A 20,229-nucleotide genomic window follows, 5' to 3' on the forward strand; every position below is an offset into this window, starting at 1 on the left:
ATGTGATTTTGAAGAAGAGCAAAGGACAGTGACATTGCACAGCAGAAGTAAAAAGCTCTAATTTCTGAGAAACCAATTAGATGCCACTTAAAAGTAGAAGCTATTTCAAGCATTTGCCTCAATGCCCCAGAATATTTTTTGACGATGCTTGCAGCACCAAGAAAAACAACAAAAGCAACAAGTGACAGTCACTTCAGGGAAAAGCATTCAGAAATGATTTGCTAGAGTAGTCATTCAAGGAAGTGGAGGATATTACTGGAGTGCAGATTTCTTCCAAAGTTGCATCTGAAACTAATGCACCCTCTGGATTTACATTTGGCATCATAGAAAACAAACTTTTATTCCACATGCTAGAGTTCAAGCCTGATATTCTTGTTATTGGTGCTGTTTGAAGTCTGATCTATCTGTTGTTCTTAGCATTAATGACAACATTGTTCCAGTGTCATAGTACGATTATCTGGTAGTTGATAGCAGAATTAAAATAGTATCTCAGGTTGTCAATCTCATAGCTTGTGTGAAGTCATGGACAACAGACAGAACTATAAGACCATGGAATTTAAATTGAAAGATGGCTAAGAAAATACTGAAGGAAAGCCTTTCTTGTCTCCCTGATCCTGAATACAGACAAATTATTTTTATTATTGACCAGCTTCATCTGATGTGCAGGAACAAGTATGGTCACAATTATTCACCCAAACTGTCCTTGCATTTACAATACGTACTGTTAGTTCATTAGCCTATGAAATTCTCCTGCAGTCACATAATCTTTGCATGCCATCGGATTTGACTCTAAAGAAAATTGCGCATCTCAATAGTGATACAAAACTGGACAACATCTTGTACGTTAAACTTCAAGCATCAAAACTGTCTGAGATGGATCAACATGTATGTTTAGTCAATAATGAAATCTATGTGGTAAAAAAAAGTTGAATACAGCTATGGTGAAGTAATTGGATCTGATGGATCTGTAGCATCTACATTACTCTGTTTTATGGTGAAATCAGTTGCTGGGCAATATACAGACATTGTTGGTGCATATCCCATAATCATGTTAATGGTTGAGAAACTATTCAATTTCTATACTAAAGTTATGGATTTGTTACACAATGTTCCATTTAATATGGTTGCAATTTCAGTTGATAATGCATTCGCAAACTGAACATTTTTGGTTGACTTCTTGCACAATGGGACTTTGAAAACTCACATCATCGACCCATTAACTGGACAGCCAATTTATTTGATATTTGATCCTGTACATGACCTAAAGAATCTGTATAAGGTCACAAAACATTCATTTGCCCCTATGGCTGTACAGCTAAGTTATCAGACATTGTTGACTTTTATCGATTTGAGGAAACATTGTCATTGAAAAAAAGCTCACAGACTGACTCCTTTGTGTAATACAGCCCAAGAACATTGAAAAGACTTTAGTTAATTTAGTAGTCACAGTCTTTAGCGGAGCAACATGTGATGTTTTATGCTATTATGCCACAAATGAAGGCTAACCTTGGTGAGAAACATTGGATTTTATTTCACTGATAATAAAACTTTGGAATATGCAGAATGTAAAAGCTTCAACAAAAGGAAAACATAAAAGAGACTACACGATGAAGCCTATTACATTGTCTCTTGATTGGAAGCTGGAGTTTTTGAACAAAGAGTTGAGAGACATTTTTAGCCCTTAGGCATTTATGCTTGTCTCTATCTCAATCATTGTGGTTTCAGTTACGTTCTTCTGTGTCAAATCTAGTCAGATGCTATCGAGTCCTGCTTCGGATGGCTGTATCAGATGTCTGGGGCAAATTATTTCATTTCAATGAAGCAAGTCCTTGACAATGACCGGAAAAGTCAAGCCTTATTTATATGTTTTTTCCAGTATTTCACTCGCTGATATTGACAATGCTGTCGATGAACAACATTTTGGAACTTCATCAGATGACCCATTAGTAGATAGCATTGAGCTTCACCAGATTGTTTACCCTACCCCTCGCAAAATGATGCTAACACTATATACTATGTAAGTGGAGCTAAAGCAAGATCAATTGTGAGGTTCAGCAAATACAATTCTTGTAAGGATTTGGTGATGGGAAACGTGAAATACTGGAATTTGACCAGCATTTAGAAAACACTGTGTCTCTGTGTTTGGAAGAGGTTAATTGAGGAGGTTTGAACAAACCAACTGACTATACATTTATTTATTTGTTTATTTTACACATTTATAGACCACTTATATCAAAGCGGTTTACAAAAAAAAAAGCCATACAAAGCAAAGTACATACAGCACCAACAATAAAATAAGTAAAATACATGGAAGGCAAATAATACCATTAATGTTTTATATCCATGACTTGTATCAGAACTGTGCCACTGTAACAGCCATACTTATATAAATGCTTCCACTAAAAAAAGAAGTCTTTAATAACTGCTTAAACTGCAAAATTTCAGAGCACAGGCTCAATTGGCCTTTTAGGTATTCCATAGCTGTACCCCAGCCACAGAAAACGCAACAGATCTAGTCTCACAAGATCTTTTTCTGTATCTTGTGTGGGTCACCACATCAGATGACAAATGCATTGTCATCTCAGACCTCAAATTCCTAACAGATCGATACACAACAAAACTATCAAATACTTTGGTGCAGATCTATAAATAGCCTGATGCACATGACAAAGAGTGGAAGAGTGGCCTAGTGGTTAGAGCACAGGTCTTGCCATCCAGAGGTGCCCAGTTCAAATCCCGCTGCTGCTTCTTGTGATCTTGGGCAAGTAACTTAACCCTCCATTGGCTCAGGTACAAAATTAGATTGTGAGCCCTTCAGGGACAGAGAAATACCCAGTGTACCTCAATATAACTCATCTTGAGCTAGTACTGAAAAAGGTGTGAGCAGCATCCAGATAAATAAAAGAACTTTAAACTGTATTCTACTCTTCACTGGCAACCAGTGTAACTGTCTCAGAATTGGAGTAATATGTGCTACACCTGTTACCAACCTAGCAGTAGTATTTTGAACTAACTGCAGTGTCCTTACCCTGGTATTTCTTATTCCAAGATACAGAGCATTGCAGTAGTCCAATTGTGATATCGCCATACTCTGGATTACCCCACGAAAATCACAGGGCGTCAGCATTGGTTTAAGTCTGAAAAACAAGTCTTAATAACATTTATTACCAAATCCTTCATTGATAGCCCAGAATCTAATAAAACACTTAACTTCATAACATGCTGTACAGGTAATGGAAACCCCCCTGAAAGTTCAAAAAAGTGGGCCAACATGCCTGCATTATTTTCCCAACAATCATCACCTCAGACTTTCCAACATTCATCAACAAACCATGCTGATGCATCCACACATTAATCTCTTCTATGTACAACTGTAATTAGGCTTCGAGAACACACCCCAAGAGGAAACAGAGAAAATGAACCATTTCGGTTCTAGTGAACCATATGGCCAATTGCTGGTAACTGACAATTTCTGTATTAAAGGACATGACTTGTTTGAAATGATTGTTCAGAGATTTTTTTTTTTTTTTATTTCTTGGCTAAGAATTTAGTTAGAAAAAACATACTAATAAAGCCAATGAAAAGCTTGGAGACCCATCAAAAAAGAGAAAAAAATTACTAAACTGCAAAGCTCCTCACAAATTGGAATGAAGTGAATCAGACAGTTGAACATTTTGAACATTTTGTTTATCATTTGTAACTGACTCTTCCAAATAGGTACGCTTGCGTTTTTAGCATGTGCACAAAATTAGCGTGCACTGTGTAGGTGCCCATAGGAATATTGTGTGCATCTACACAGTTGGCGCATGCTAAAAGCACTAATGTGCCTCTACCACAGCTTAGTAAACGGGGCCCATTATAACTTGGTTTATAAATTTTGTAAATATTTAATTGTTAAATTTCTTTAGCATTTTAAAATAATTTACTTATTTCACCTTTTTACTGTTACTAAACACATATTGAAAACATGTTTTGGCTTGTAAATTATGGTGAGCTTGGCATGAAAGAAAAGCACTTTTGATCAGTCAATCTACTCAACTACTACTATAGAGAGCACCTTTCTTTCCAGGTACTCTCTGTAGAATTCCATGCAGTAGCCTACATTGATAACTTCCCCCCCTTAGTGTGTAGAGTTTCAGTCTCTGGTAACCATAGCTGATATTGTGATGTCATAATGCCTAAGAGCCAACCTCATCAGTGATGTCACAATGGCTTAATTGCCCTACACATGGCTCACTTTTATTATATATATTAGTGATTTCAATTTCTAGGGCATTTCTTTTTGCTTTAATTAAGGGGGGAAGTTATCATCATGGCCTACCGTTAAGACTTGTTAACACCAGTTATTAGTATCTCATTACATAACATGGGACCTGTGCTAAAATAGCATGAGTTAATGGTAAAATAATACATCTTAACAGTAGCCCACATTGATAATTACATCCCTCAGTGATGACCAATATGGAGTCTTTCAATTGCAGAATATATTATACAATGTATTTATTATTAATTTTGTTAAGATTTATTTGCTGCTTTTTTTTAAAGATATTCATCCAAGTGTTGTACAGTAAATCTCTTCATATCATCATGCAACATTCAGACCAATATCTGACCCTCATCTGTATTATCCCCCTGTAGGGTATGTAAAAGGAGCTGCCCACATCTGCACACAAGAATCAGCCTAGTGTCTAAACTATCAGACAAAATCTGAACAAGCCAGAGATATATCTAAAAATTAATGAATACAACCCTGGTTCCTGCAAGGCTGAACTTCAATGGCATTCATTTTTAATGAAGCTGTTGAGAAGAATCCATAGCAGCTTACCTGCTAGAAATTACGTCTTTATTTCAGAGTTTTAGCTTTAATGCTTCTTTCAACTTCAGCAAAACACACTTTGCATGTGCGCCCCACATGTTGCACCACTGGATAGAATGTCATAAAATGGCCACTTATGCTAGAATGAAGATGAGAATGAGATGGAAGGAGTGGGGGGATGTTGATACAGCCCACGTTCTGCATGACTGAAGCAGCTCACTTATGAAAGGGGTTGGGCTTAGAGAGAAAGAAGACAGAGAGAATTTTATTTATTTATTTATTTATTTACTTAGTGGGGTTTATTAAGCACCTTTATGAAGAGATTCACCCATAGCGGTGTACAGTAGGTACAGTTTTAACATCAAACTTGCAGTTTTGATAACAGCATAACAATAGTAAAACGAACAAGTATAAACTTACAGTAGAAGCATATACAGTATGAGGGTAATTTTATAAGACATACATAGGTCAAGAGGCCAAGTAGACACCTATGTAAGAACTACTTTATAAAGATACGTGGAGGGGCATAATCGAACGGGGTGCCCAAGTTTTCCTGAGGGCGTCTTCGCAGGACATCCCCGCAAAGGAGCGGGGAAACCCGTATTATGGAAACAAGATGGGCATCCATTTTTCATTTCGATAATATGGTCGGGGACGCCCAAATCTCAATTTAGGTTGACCTTAGAGATGGTCGACATAAATGTTGAGATGGTCGACCTTAGAGATGGTCGTCCCAGGTTTTTGGCCATAATGGAAACCGAGGATGCCCATCTCAAAAACGACCAAATCCAAGTCATTTGGTCATGGGAGGAGCCAGCATTCATAGTGCACTGGTCGCCCTGACATGCCAGGACACCAACCAGGCACCCTAGGGGGCACTGCAGTGGACTAACTGATGCACTAACTGAATGGAAAAAGGCATGCGGTGGTCACTAACCACCTCCCACCCCGAAAAAAACAACTTTAAAAACTTTGATCTTTTTTTTTAGAGTGTGGGTGAAGGATGTCCTTTGCTATGCCTCTGTCCCTGTGATGGCAGTTGAGGATGTCCAAAGTGTGGATGTTTCTGTGAGAAGGATGTCCATGTCTGGATGTTTCTGTGAGAAGGATGTCCATGTCTTTTTCTATGCCTCTGACACCCCCTTTATTTATAAGTAGCAGCAGTGGGATTTGAACTGGCAATCTCTGGATTGCAAGACCAGTGCTCTAACCACTAGGCCACTCCTCCACTCCACTCCCTTGAAATTTGGCTGTCCCTGTGGTGGGGGGCAGTTGAGGACATCCAAAATGTTTGAAAGGAGGATGTCCACGCCTTTGTTATGCCTCCAGTGACACACACATACCTCCCCACCAGGGACCTGCATACTGCCCCCCACAGGGACAGCCAGATTTCAAGGGAATGGAGGAGTGGCCTAGTGGTTGGAGCACTGGTCTTGCAATCCAGAGGTGGTTGGTTCAAATCCCACTGCCGCTACTTGTAAGCCAAATAAATAAAGGGGGTATCAGAGGCAAAGGCATGGACATCATTCTCACAGAAACATCCACATTTTGGACGAAGGCATAGCAAAGGACTTCCTTCACCCATACTCTAAAAAAAAAAAAAAGACAAAAGTTTTTAAAGTTGTTTTTTTCGTGGTGGGAGGTGGTTAGTGACCACAGAGGGAGTCAGGGTCCCTCCAGTGGTCATCTGGTCATTTAGTGCACATTTTTATGGCTTGATCATAAAAAAAAAAAAGGACCAAGTAAAGTCGGCCAAGTGTTCATCAGGGACACCCTTCTTTTTTCCATTATCGCTTGAGGATGCCCATCTGTTAGGCACACCCCAGTCCCGCCTCCGACTCGCCCCCGGGAACTTTGGTCATCCCCACGACAGGAAGCAGTTGGGGACGCCCAAAATTGGCTTTCAATTATGCTGATTTGGGCAACCCTGAAAGAAGGACGCCTATCTTCCGATTTGTGTCGAAAGATGGGCGCCCTTCTCTTTTGAAAATAAGCTTGATAGCCACCTATATGCCTTCATAAAATACTAGCCAAATTGCAGAAATTGTATCTTGAATGCAGGTGTGAACATTTAATTCTGCTCAGGAAAAAGTGTAAATGGTTTCTGTGTGAAGTTTGCAAGTACACACATTGATTACAGCATTGTATAATGAAGATGTATAGTTGCAAACTCTGCCTGCACAGACCACCTCTCCAACTATGCCTACTAGCAAAGTATGTGTCATATTGACTAGGTGCATACATATATGCCAACTGGTATTTTATCCTTGGTATTCAAAATGATTTAACGAGCCAGAAGCAGCCACTGACTGGTTAAATCACTTGGTCAAGGTTATCCGCTAATTTTCAGTAGCACTTAACCGGTTAGTGTTAGCGATTTGAAAGTTCAAAACCCCTTCGCGAAAACTACACTGGCTCCTAATCAAAGAACGCATTGCTTTCAAAATCTGCACTCTGGTTCACAAAATTATCTACGGTGAAGCTCCGGGATAAATGACAGACTTGATCGACCTACCAACTAGAAACACATCCGAATCAACACGAACGTACCAAAATCTGCACTACCCAAGCTGCAAAGGACTCAAATACAAATCAACTTACGCGTCCAGTTTTTCCTACATAAGCACACAACTGTGGAACACATTACCAAAAGCCTTGAAAACTACGAACGACCACCTAAACTTCCGGAAAACACTAAAAACTAACCTGTTTAAAAAGGCATACCCTACCAATCCAACATAAATGCCTGATCTTTGCAACACAACAAAACTAAAGAACGTAATTGACATAACACAACTCTTCCATTGTACAATTCTCTAGTGTGGCTGTGGCACATGAACTTTATCTTACCACAGCATCACTTTGTATTTGTTTACACCAGAGTCTGCAAACCCCTCTCTGGTACTATGTAAGCCACATTGAGCCTAGAAATAGGTGGGAAAATGTGGGATATAAATGTAATAAATAAATAACAGAAAACCAGCTATTTTAGGTGTTCTGGAGGCATTGTCAGCTCTTAGTTGGTTAAGTGCCTACTTTTTGCCCCTTTACATGCCCTCTCCCAGAAGAATTGAAAATTTGGTATGTCCTATGGCAAGCCACTTTAACTTGTGGTACATGGATGCTAACGGTTATTGCAGCTTAGTAAAAGGACCCCTCTCAACTGGTAGAAATCATAGCTGAGTTGAAGCTGTGGCTGATTAGTGCAGAATTAGTGCGTGAGCCCCTAACATCTACAAAATAGGTGTTGGTAAGTGCTCATACATAAACTTTTGTAATGGCCGTGTGCTGACAAATTAGCACATGGCCATTAATTCAAAAAATAGGGAAAATGGACATTTATGGCGGAGTAAAAATGGCCTTAGCGCATGGGAAACAGCCTTGTAAGGGTGTGCTAAGGCCACTTTTACTACAGCCTAGTTAAAGGACCCTTTAGTGAAGGCACGTATGGTATTTAAGCTTTGTTGCCTTGTTTTGTGAATTGTGCATGCTGAAGCACCGGAATACATGATAGGTCTGGTATAATTATCTTATAGAAACGTTATACCTGGAGCTAGATGTTTGCTACTTTTACAATATCCGGACCCAAAACAGGTTGTTTACAAACAGTTTTTTTCAGGTACATTGGCTTATTTAGCTACCAATCATTGGAATGAATTACCCATTGCTTTGAGAAGGCAATCAAATTATATGACCTTTCAAAATTTGTTGAAAACTTGTTTAGGACATTTTTAATGTGATTATTTTAATTTTTTATCATTAGTTGATTATTATATGTACTATTCCTGGAGTTGGGCCAGTTTATTCTTTTGTGAACCACACTGAACTTTTTTTATGGTAAGTGTGGGATAAAAGTGTCAAGCTATTATTATTATTATTATGTAGGCGCCTTCCAATCTTAGTCAACCTGCTATAAAATTACCCTTGTAATATTCACTAAATGTATTTTCTTTGTGTTAACTGCATGGGCAAATGCTGAGAATGCCCCCAACAGTTAACGCAGAGGCTTTGCAATTACAGCACGGTACATGCAAACCTTTACTGCACTTTAATAAAAGGTCCTCTTAGTTGCACTATATAGGTGCTTTTATCTGTAGATAGAGAGATAATTTTCAGAAAATCTGTTTCTCCTTATAAAGCACCCTTTTACACTTGGAAATATGAAAATTCAGATAATGTCCCTCTTTCTGTGGCAAGACATAAAATTTTGACATTTTAGGCCAGATTCTATATATGTGCAGTGCGCAGCCTCTTCATGTAAGACTTCACTGGCTTCCCATTAAGGACTGTATTGATTTCAAGATCTGTGCCTTAACTCACAAGATCATTTACGGCGAAGCACCAGTGTACATGTATGATTTGATTGATTTGCCTGCAAGAAATTCCATGGGGTCATCTAGAACTTATCTTAACCTGCACTATCCTTCATGCAGGAATCTGAAATACTACTACTACTACTACAAATCATTTCTATTGCGCTACCAGTCATACGCAGCACTTCCCAATTGAACAAGAAGAAAAGACAGTCCCTGCTCAAAAGAGATTACAATCTAAATCGAATAACAAGACGCTCTGCGCTTCTTCCTTCTCGTTCATCAGCCCATGAACCTGGAATGCTTTGCCGAGACTCTTGAAAGAGTCGTCAGATCATCAAACTTTAAAAAAACTGTTAAAAACTTATTTGTTTACTAAAGCCTAGCCCGAAGTCAGTAATGTTGTTTAACCTCCTATTTTCCCGTTTTGGTAGTTTACCTGCTCTTTACCCTCTGTCAGCTTCTCCTTGGTTACTCCTGTTTTCCCATCCGTATTCTCTTATTTTAGCTCCTCTGTACTTCTTTGTATCCTATTACGGGAACAATTTTCTCCTGTTGTATTATGTAATTTTCTTGTAACTTTGTTAGCCACATTGAGCCCGCATAAGCTGGGAAAATATGGGATACCAGTGGACCATAAATAAATAAATATGACACCTAAAAAGTCCACATGGAACTAAGTATATTCTATAAGATTTAGGCACGGTGTATAGAATACACTTAGGGCCCTGTTTACTAAGGTGCGTTAGTGTTTTTAGCGTGCCTACACTTAGTGCACGCGCTAACCATGTAGGCACCTATAGGGATATTGTAGACATGTACATGGTTAATGCGCATACATGGTTAACGGGCTTTAAAAACGTTAATGCGCCTTTAACGCTGCCTAGTAAACCGGGCCCTTAGTCGATACAGTAGCACCTAAATCTTTGTGTGTCCATTTACGCCAATAAAAACCTGATGTAAATCCATGCACATAGATTTAGGCACACTGATCCATATTCTATAATTACCATGAAAATTTTGGAACGCCCATAAGTACATCCATAAATATGCCCCTTTTAAGCTACGCACATTTATTTTGAACTGCACACTTTGCAGTTTCGGTGCAGTTCTTTCTAGAATACGCTTAGCGATTTCCGTACATAAATTTTAATTATTGCCAAGTAGTGCTCGTTATTGCCTGTTAAGTTCTGTTAAAAACACTGATTACCTTACACCAATTATGTTACGCGTGTTTCTCTGCACAGAATCTAGGCACCGTATATAGAATCCGGGGGTTTATCCAGGGAGGCCATAAAATCTTTCTTCAAAATTCCAGAACATACATGCCTTTTCTGGGTTAAGGGTACAATGTTCACTTTAAGCCTTTCCTCCTAAATGCACATATACAACAACATTGGACCCGATATTCAGAAAATTCTGAGCTCCTAAGTTTATGCTTTTAAATTAGCCTCCTAAACTTAGTACTGATGAGCAAAAGTAAACACCGGCTCTAGAGGCCATTAGCGCTGTACAAGCGCATTTACCAGCACAGAATGATCAGAGGGGTCTAGCACAGCAAACAATAAGCGTTCCAGACCTTAGAACAGATAGCATGCAAATGTAGTTAAGTTCATTTAAATGAGGTTATTTTGTATTCCTCCCCAATGATCAGAAAAGAGCGCCTGAAACAAAGGTGCCTTACCGCTGGAAAAAATAACGACAGGTCTGAGCAGGCATTAGGGTGCTGGAAGAGAGGATTTCCCATGATTCTCTTGCTTCTCTCATGATTCTTTCTGCAAAATCTACCAGTTTTGATTGCCTTTGGAAGCAGAAGGAAGCCCGTGCAAGCCTTTGAGTGCTGGTTGTGAGAAACAGCATGTGAAGCACACACTGACATTCCTGTCCTGCATTTAAATTTAAAGCAGCCATGCTTTAAAAAAATAAAATAAAATAACCAAAGCACACATTTGCCTCTGTTACTTGCATCTAAATATAAGCATCCAGAAAAAAAAAAATTAAACTCTTATAGTTAGGCTGCAGAAAACAGATGCCAGTGTGTGCTTCACATTCGAGTTTTACCCGGCGCATGCGCACAGGATCTCAGCTTACCGCTGAACTCTTCTGTGCATGCGCCAAGCACAATCCTCCCGCCATACTCCCTATGCTCAAAACTATGAGGAAACCTATATTTGTTTCTCATCTTCTTTGAGCATTAGGGTGTTATTCTGCAGTGTTCGGGCGGTATTTTTATGGAGTTTTGATCATTGGCCATCTTGTGCTCTATTTTCAGCCAAGCTTAGGGTTTTTTTTTACTAAAGTGTGCATGAGGTTTTAGCACACGCTAAAAATCAGCTGGCAGTAAACACTGAGATGCCCATAACAATACAATGGGTGTCTCGGCGTTTAGCACCAGCTGATTTTTAGCTCATCTTCCAATGTGGTATATATCATTCAGTGTAAAAAATGTAACGAAGGATGCTATATTGGAGAAACAGGCCAGATGCTTAAGACAAGATTCAATTTACATAGACATCACATGAACAATACAGCCAGTAGGGCCCCCACCCCGGTGGGACAGCACTTCACAGAACCAGGACACTGTACCAGTGATTTCACAGTGAGAATACTGAAAGGTAACTTTAAAACCATACAAGAACGTAAGACCTTTGAAGTCAGAATGATTGAATATTTTAACACCCAACAAGGACCTGGGGTTCCTAGCCCATTATAAACCATAAAGCTGTATGTCTCTGTTGATCACCCTCCCCTCACCTACCCACACCCATCCTGTTAGAATATCAATGATATGCTTTGATGTCCCCATGCATACCTCCGACCCACCCCCATCCTCCCACCCTGTCAGACTGTCATAGTAATGCTTGAATGTTTTCACTTATATACACTGTCAGCTAGCACATTTGCTTATTTCCGATCTGACGAAGAAGGGCAACCTTCGAAAGCTAATCAAGAAATGTATTAAGTTATGTCCAATAAAAAAGGTATCATCTTATCCATTTTTTATTTTGTTTGATTTCTAGTGTGAGCTAAAAATGCTAGCATACCTTAATAAAGACCCCCTTAGAGCATAATCTCTGGGCTGAAATTTCATCTTAATTTAGGAGCGTAAGAGTTATGTTGATAATTTTAGGCCTGACATTTGTTTGCCTAAATTTATGAGCCTAGTGCTGAAAATCAGTGCTTAGCTTCTAACTACTTTTACCCACCCTAAATCCGCCATTGTTACTCTCAGCCCTAGTAAATTTTCAAAGAGATCAATTTATGAGCATAACTCAGTTAGGAGCATAAATCATTTGGATATTAGGCCCATTGAGGATTATACTCTACTTTGAACATAAAACAAATGAGTGAGTTTGGATTACATTTAGATGATCCTTGGTTTTTCCCTCTACATTTAACATCAACCCAAGTTATGGTTCATATCTAAACAAGTAGGACTTTGCCCAGTTGACTTTACAAATATGTCCTTACACAAGAGTTACCTTCTTCTCAGGCTAAGCATAATTGTAGCCTAAGGCAAGAATACCATCATTGTCCATTTAAATTACAAGTGTTACCAGTTTCAGAAATGTTTGTTGTTAAAACCTGTGTGTTCTATATGGAAGATGTTGTTGGCTGCTATAATGTAGGTCTAACAATATCCACCATTAAAGTAATTTTCAAAAACTATTTACCCTTGTACATGTGTGGTTACATGGGTGAATGGGCTATTTGAAAATTGCCAGCCTATATGCAGGTAAAAATATGCATGCTATTTAACATTTCCAAGGCGGAATTAGGTAATGGGAAGCAGTGTTCTGCATTTTTAAATCTAAGCCGCATTATAGGCACACTAAAAATCCCTTATCCCAAATTTTTTTTAGAGATCTCATCAGCCTCATAAAGCCAATAATATTCTTCCCTGTGCCACAATTGATTAGTAAATAAACTGTTTTAGTATTCAATCATTCCACTGTTTACCCCACACAGCATGTATTAAATCACTTAACCTAAGCTTCTGTTTCTTGCAATCCCGAGGCTGTTCACTAGGAATTCAATTCTTTTTTTTTTTTTTTACTTGATTCAGCATACCAGCACCTAGGGATTTATTACTTGAATCTTCCATTTGAAAGCAATTGCTGAAATGGTGCTGAAGAATGTTCATTGGTGTTGGGACTTTCCTGGGAAGCTCTATATAAGCAGCTGCACCGCCATCATTTTGAACCCTGAAGGCAGACAGGAAGGAAGGAGAAAGGAATAAAGATTGACACAAACTAGAGATGAGTTTGAGCATGTTAGATTTAATGTTCTGTATTTGCTTTCAGTTATTTCATTTCAGAACATCCTGAGTGAAAATGACCCACATATTTCTTGTTCATTGCGCCATGCCGTCTTAAAGAGATAAGCAGAAACTATCAAGTTATTTCAGTAAAATAAACCTTACTAACTACTAGACCTTGAACAAAAAGAACATTTGCAATTAATTACTATAACAGTACCAAATGCAATTTAAATTACATGGTATAGTACACTCTAAGAAAGGCATGTATAAAGTATAGTCTCCAACTTTGTTCTTTCAGAACTTTGTTCTTTGTTATTTATCACATTTATATACCCACATTATCTAAATAATCTAAGCGGGGTCACATTGCAGCAAATTGCTGACTGCTCTGATTGCCTTACCAGTAAGGCTGGATATGTGAGCATGTGAATTTGACTGTAGATATCAGTTGCTTAATGTGTGAGCTATGAAACAAACAGCAACCAGTAGGAGTATGAATGGAAAAATCTTTTGGTTTTCCATTCTTTTCTTCATTCTACTTTCATTTCTGCATCTTGACTCTCAAGAACAGCTTTTACTAGTCCCCTTTCCCTCCACAATGCTTCTGGAATGCACATGCCAAGCGTCTTTTTCCTACTTAGTGCCCACACTTTGGAACCAGCTTCCTCTTCCATTGACAACCAGGGCTCCAAAAATGAAATTTACGTCTGCTCTCTGACCATTTTGCATCACATAACATTTTTACTGCTGTACTTTGTAAAAGTTGGATATGTTTCAAATGAACTAGTGGGATGTTGGCAAAGAGGGAGTTACAGTAATCTAATCTGTTAATTATTAGAGCATGTATTATGGTTTGTAATAGTTTGTGGTCTAAGGAGGATCTAAGGCCCATATCCTGTCGGTACTACAGTGCCATATTTGTTCAACTACATATTTAATTAATGAAAAGTTTCCTTATCTTCATATATGTGTTAGGGTTCACTGTGATGTAAATGGGGTTACCAAACATTTTAAAGTAAAACCCTGCTAGCAGCAGAATTTTGAAAACGGTAGTGTCTTATCACTTACGCTTAGTAGTTTTCCAGAGTTAAAGACATTTGTAAAGCTGTTTGATTTAACTTGCTCATTGGAGTTGACATGTAGTCTGAGTGGGTGTAACGGAAACAACACATGAGTTGTGCACTTCAAGTTTCATTTCTTCTGGCAACCAGATATTAAACTACAGACTCAAGAATAAGGCTTTTCTCTAGTGTAGCCTGATGGGTATATATTTCAGAAGATATATAATATTGATTTTACACATGGTAAGCATGACCCTTAGAGACATTTGTGCCATGTCTTTCTGCTAAACAGTGTGAGAAACAGATGGTGCCTTCTAGGCATCCAGAGAAATTCCAGAACACACTCGGTCTTTGAAAATGAATCTTACAACCTCAAATCTGATTCTTCTGGGACCTCCAACAATGGTCAGGGTTGAAGTGACACATCTGCATTCCAGTTATTCCAATATAATTAGTGGGTAGTTTGTGCTTAGCTCTTTGGTAATGTCTATTACCTTTGAAATGTAAGAATTTCTTTTTCAGGGTTGTGTATTCACTTATCTATCTAATTAGATATATATAATTGCCTGGAATATGGCTCTTTAATATTCAGAAGAGCTTGACCAGATATCAGCACTTGCCATCTGTATAACTGCAGCTGGCCAGGCTCTCGGGCAATTTTCCGCAGCTAAAATCATGACTCACTGCCCCAAAAATATCCAGATAGTGCCAGGCTGGTGAGTGGACAGAGCATGGGTCAGTCTTTTTTAAAATACCAGGGGAATTGAATGTCCCAGTTTCTACCTAACCTCTTTGTTTACTAAGCTGCGCTAGCGGCTGCCAATACAGCCATTCAAAGTGAATGGGATGTGTCAGCATTAATGTACCACAGCCGCTAGCACAGCTTAGTAAACCGGGGGAAATGTCTTATGCAAAAAAGGGCTCCTCGTTTATTTGTGTACATGCTTATTTTAGTAGTGCAAATTGGACTTTAGATGTGCATAAACCGGCATTTAGACATTTATGTGGCATAAACATCTAAATCCCGAAGGCCAATATATACAGTACACATCTAAAACTCTAAAACGTTCATATGGTAACACGGTGTGGCCTGGGCATGTTTTGAATGGGCCAACAGCAGTCCTAAATAATAAACCTTTATTCCCCATTTCAGAAGGGGAGTACACATGTATGTCCAAAAAGATTGACACTGAATTTACAGCTACTGTCTTGGATGTCTAGGTTTCAGAAAAGTTTTTATATTGAGCATCTCTCCACTGGAGGATTAGGGGAGGTTGTCCCCTTAGTTCCCCAGTGGCTGGTGTCCCGTTCCCCCCCACACCCTCCAAAAGCAAACAGGAAATAGATATCAGGCTCTATGATAATAAACATTTATGTTTCTAAAATGGTTGATATAATTATATGCCCATTTTGATCCGTTGATAGGTGTTTATGATTCTAAAGTGGATTCACATAAATGTCTGTTTCTCCATGTCTTTTAGCTGTACATCCTTTTCCAAAATACTAGTGGAACTTGAGATGCCTCAACCTGGATGTCTCAATTCCAATTTGTATGGCCTTTCTAAAATGCACCTCGTGGTGTTCTATGTCATGCAATCATTTTAATATTTCATAGTGTAGACACATTTGCAAAGAGTTAGCCCTATCATCTTTCTGCTTTCCGCCAGCCATAATCTTTCATTTCCTGATATGCTGCCCATCAATAGCATTTTATTTTACAATACACTCATATTTTTGTAACTTAAATCAGCATACACAACCCTATAAATAGCCATAAAATATTGCAAAACATCTGCCCTCATCCCTAGATGGCTTTTGTGTTTCTTTCCACAGGTTTATTGTGTCTTTTTTATCATTTTGCTTCCTCATTCTCACTAGCACCTGTTACAGTCAGCCTTCTTTCCCTGTTTCTGCTCAGCGAATTTCTGGAACCCTTGAGCGCATCCCTTGATACCTAGGAAATAAGAGCTGACATTTTCACAGTGCAAGCAGAGAGATGGGACTGCAGTTTGGAAATATTTGAAGAATACTCTAGCAGCCAGATGTACAATGTAGCCTCCAAAAATTGTCTTCAGTATATGACTGTCCTTTCTCAGATATATGGGGCAAAATAAACAAGTTGGATAAATTAGACAAAGGAGCTCATTTTCAAAGAACTTAGTCTTACAAAGTTCTATAGGTTACGATGGGGCTCATTTTCGAATGAGAAAAACATCTAGAAAGTGGCATAAAACAACATTTGGACGGATTTCTTCTCAGAACGTCCAAATCGGTATTTTCAAAACCTGTTTTGCAGACATCTATTTATGCATTTCATTTGCAATGTGTCCAAATCACAAGGGAAGTGTCGGGGGTGTTTCGAAGGGGGATTGGAGGATGCCTAACACTTGGACGTTTTACAGCCATAATAGAACAAAATCAAAATGTCTAGACTTGTTTTTTTCTAATGAATAAGGCACAAAATGGTGCCATAAATGACCATATGACTACTGGAAGGATTCAGGGATGACCCCCCGCCTTACTCCCCCATTGATCACTGACCCCCTCCCACCCACCAAAAATGTGAGTAAGAATAGTAGTCACCAGCCTCTATGACAGCCTCAGATGTTATAGCCAGGTCTGTTAGAGCAGCATGCAGGTCCCTGAAGTAGTCTAGTGGTGGATGCAGTGCACTGTAGACCGGTGTACCCAGGCCAATGCCTCCTCCTACCTGTTACACTTGTGGTGGAAACTGTGAACCCTCCAAAACTCACCAGAAACCCACTGTACCCACATATAGGTGCCCCCTTCACCCATAAGGGCTATTGTACTGATGTACAGTTGGTGGTAGTGTGTTTTGGAGGGCTCAACAGACAAGATAAGGGAGCAATAGTGAGATTTGTACCTGGGAGCATTTATATGAAATCCACAGTAGTGCCCCCCTAAGGTGCCCCATTGGTCTTCTGGGATATCTGAGGGACCAGTCTGCTAAAGATGCTGGCCCCTTCTACATCCCAATAGCTTGATTTTGTGCATTTTTAATTTGTGTTGGTTTTTTTTTTTCCAAAAGTGGCCTAAAAAGATAAACGCGTAAAGCACAAAACCTTGTTCAAAACTGTATTTTTGAAAAAAGAAAGACGTTCCTAAAAACTGGTGTATTTTCTATTCGACTATGGTATGTTTAGTGCAAAACGTCCAAAGTCTGACTTAGACGCACTATCGAAAATGACCCCTCCACATAACTTTGTAAGTCTAAGAACTTTGAAAATGAGCACCATAGGGTCTTATTTCTAGTTGACCAGGTTCAAGCAATTATGTGCTACTGATGTTTTAAGCATCTCTTACCACTCTAATAGCCTCATTTTAAAGCTTCAAAGAAAAACCAAAGGGAACATGCAAAACACTTGAAGAGTCCATGTGAACTGTATTTTTTATTCATTTCACAATGTCTTCTGTTACTTGAATTGTTCACATTTGGGCAGCATAAACATGATATAGTCAGTCTTGGTCTGTTATTTTTATTATCTATAGAAACTGGGTACCTGCATCACTCTTATAGGAATTTAACATTGTTTTTCTTCTACTAGGTATGCCATTGGAATTGCCTACAAATCGGCGCCAAAGAATGAGTGGATAGGTAAGAACTCTTCCTCCTGGGTCTTCTCTCGCTGTAACAACAACTTTGTGGTGCGGCACAACAACAAGGAAATGCTGGTGGATGCACAGCTGCAGCTGAAGCGCCTCGGTGTCCTCCTGGATTACGATAACAACACGCTGTCCTTCTATGACCCCGCCAACTGCCTGCACCTCCATACTTTTGACATTTCCTTTGTTCTTCCTGTGTGCCCAACGTTCACTATTTGGAACAAGTCTGTGACAATCTTGTCAGGCCTACCTGCCCCGGACTTTATAGAGTTCCCTGAGCAACAGGAGTGCATATGTAGGCCACAGCATGAATCCCCTTATGTTTCAGGATTGAAAGCCTGTCACTGAGCACTGTGGAGGACCTACAACATTGCAGTGGCAGGTAGTTCAGTGCCTACTACTTAAAAAAAAAAAAAAAACCGCTGAACAAACTCTTTCAAATGGATTTGGTCAGCAGTCCGTACTTGGCATTTTCCCTCCTAAACCAGGAACCTCCAGTATATAATACTGACCATTAAAATACTAAAAAGATGAGCATGATTAAATGTTGATAGGTTGGATTCACTATCTGAATATCCATAGCTTGAACAGCTACTCTTGGTAATTGATTGTCACATGAATGCCATTATTGTTTGAAGGGAGAAAAACCTATTCAGTTCTTTGCAGTGAAGAGCTCTGAACTCTTCATTGCATAGGTTATGAGTCAAGTGATGTATTTTTATGTTAAGCCCATGAAAAAAGTAGAAAAGGAGGTTCAAAAACAAGCCTAGAAAGTGATTCCAGCTTGTCCTGCATGCACCCGTCAGATGGTGTACAGAGAGATTTAGACGATGCCCTGGTGGAGGGTTAGAGCCATGCCTGACCATAAGAGTTCCAGAAAAGCAAAAAAAAAAAAAAAGTCTTTATATCTAGAGCTTTAAAAAATTAAATTGTCATATTTTTAAGCAGGTTCATATACTGAAGCTGAAAACTAGCATAATTAAAGTATGGACTTACAATTAATATGTGGTTATAAAACAGTTGCAATGGAACAGGCTGCAGAAGGAAAATATTCCATTTGTTACTGTTCATAGTGTACTCCTGATAACTAGATGATGTGTAGGTATCATAATCCACACTGGACAAAGTTTGAATGTAAATGAAGTGTTCTACCTTATTATTGACGTCACCATCCAAAAGGGTTGGCTTTCAGAATGGTCCAGAGGTTCCATGCAAAGTCTGTTCTGGATGAAGAGGCTCTCTGTTAATGTTATTACTAGCCTCAGTTACCAACTCTAAATCTTTAATGTTTTGATAGAGTGCAGCATCCACACTCTGTCACCTGTGCAGTCTCTTTCCCCAGTATTTGTCAACTGTATGGAGCTATATGTTTTCTTCATCTATTGATAGGACTGTAGGGGGCAGGGGGTGAACACTGTTGTTGCTTTCTAACTACAAGAAGAGAAAATGGAAGAAACCGAACGATTGTGCCCAATATGTACTGCTATGGAGCAGAGCGGAGAAGTCCTTTCAGTGAGACTACTGTTGTACAAAATCATGTATAAACGTATTTATGAACAAGTATTGTACTGCTTTCTGCTGCACAAAGGCATATTTGCAATGCACTTTCACAATGAACTGTTTTGATTGTATATCAGTTTAACGAAAAACAAATGTGTTAGAGTTCAAGGTCTGAATACGAATAGGGTTAGAAAGCAAGAAGACCAAACACTGTTGCCAATTTGCCAATTTTTAGAGACCCTTCATTCTTATCATGTGGAAATGGGATTTTCCTTAACTGAGGAAAGTAGAATCTGTTTCCTTGGCAAATGATTGTGTGAGAGCATGGAAGAAAATTGTGCTCAGATCAACAAACCCTTAAAATAGGTATGCAAAGGTTCAATGTACCAATCAAGAGTACTGAAAAAAAACAGCTAACTCCTGGGTAACATATTTAATCACAGTAAGGTATATAACATACTAAGCGACCGTAGGTGAAGACCAGTTGACTCATCCAATCTGTCAAATTCTACTCTGGTAAGATCTATCCTGGCTGCCAACTACAGAAACTTGTACACTTGTAAGATATCATCACTCTATATCGAAGACAGTCTTTGTTATCTTCCTAGTCTATTTACATGAGCATAAAAGTATACTTAATCTGACACCCAGTCC

At 38.9% G+C, this 20,229-nt stretch overlaps 1 protein-coding gene across 1 annotated transcript in view; it reads left to right on the plus strand.

Moving 5' to 3' along the window:
* MID2 (midline 2) overlaps window positions 1–19,438 on the plus strand; it is a 721,370-nt gene extending 701,932 nt beyond the window's left edge. Inside the window, exon 11 of the mRNA XM_030209458.1 lies at window positions 18,018–19,438. Within this exon, the coding sequence (XP_030065318.1) occupies window positions 18,018–18,423 (406 nt within the window). The 3' untranslated portion in view covers window positions 18,424–19,438. The remainder of the gene's footprint in view (window positions 1–18,017) is intronic.
* Window positions 19,439–20,229: the final 791 nt, after the last annotated feature.

Source organism: Microcaecilia unicolor, chromosome 7, assembly GCF_901765095.1.
Source record: "Microcaecilia unicolor chromosome 7, aMicUni1.1, whole genome shotgun sequence".
NCBI lineage: Eukaryota > Metazoa > Chordata > Amphibia > Gymnophiona > Siphonopidae > Microcaecilia > Microcaecilia unicolor.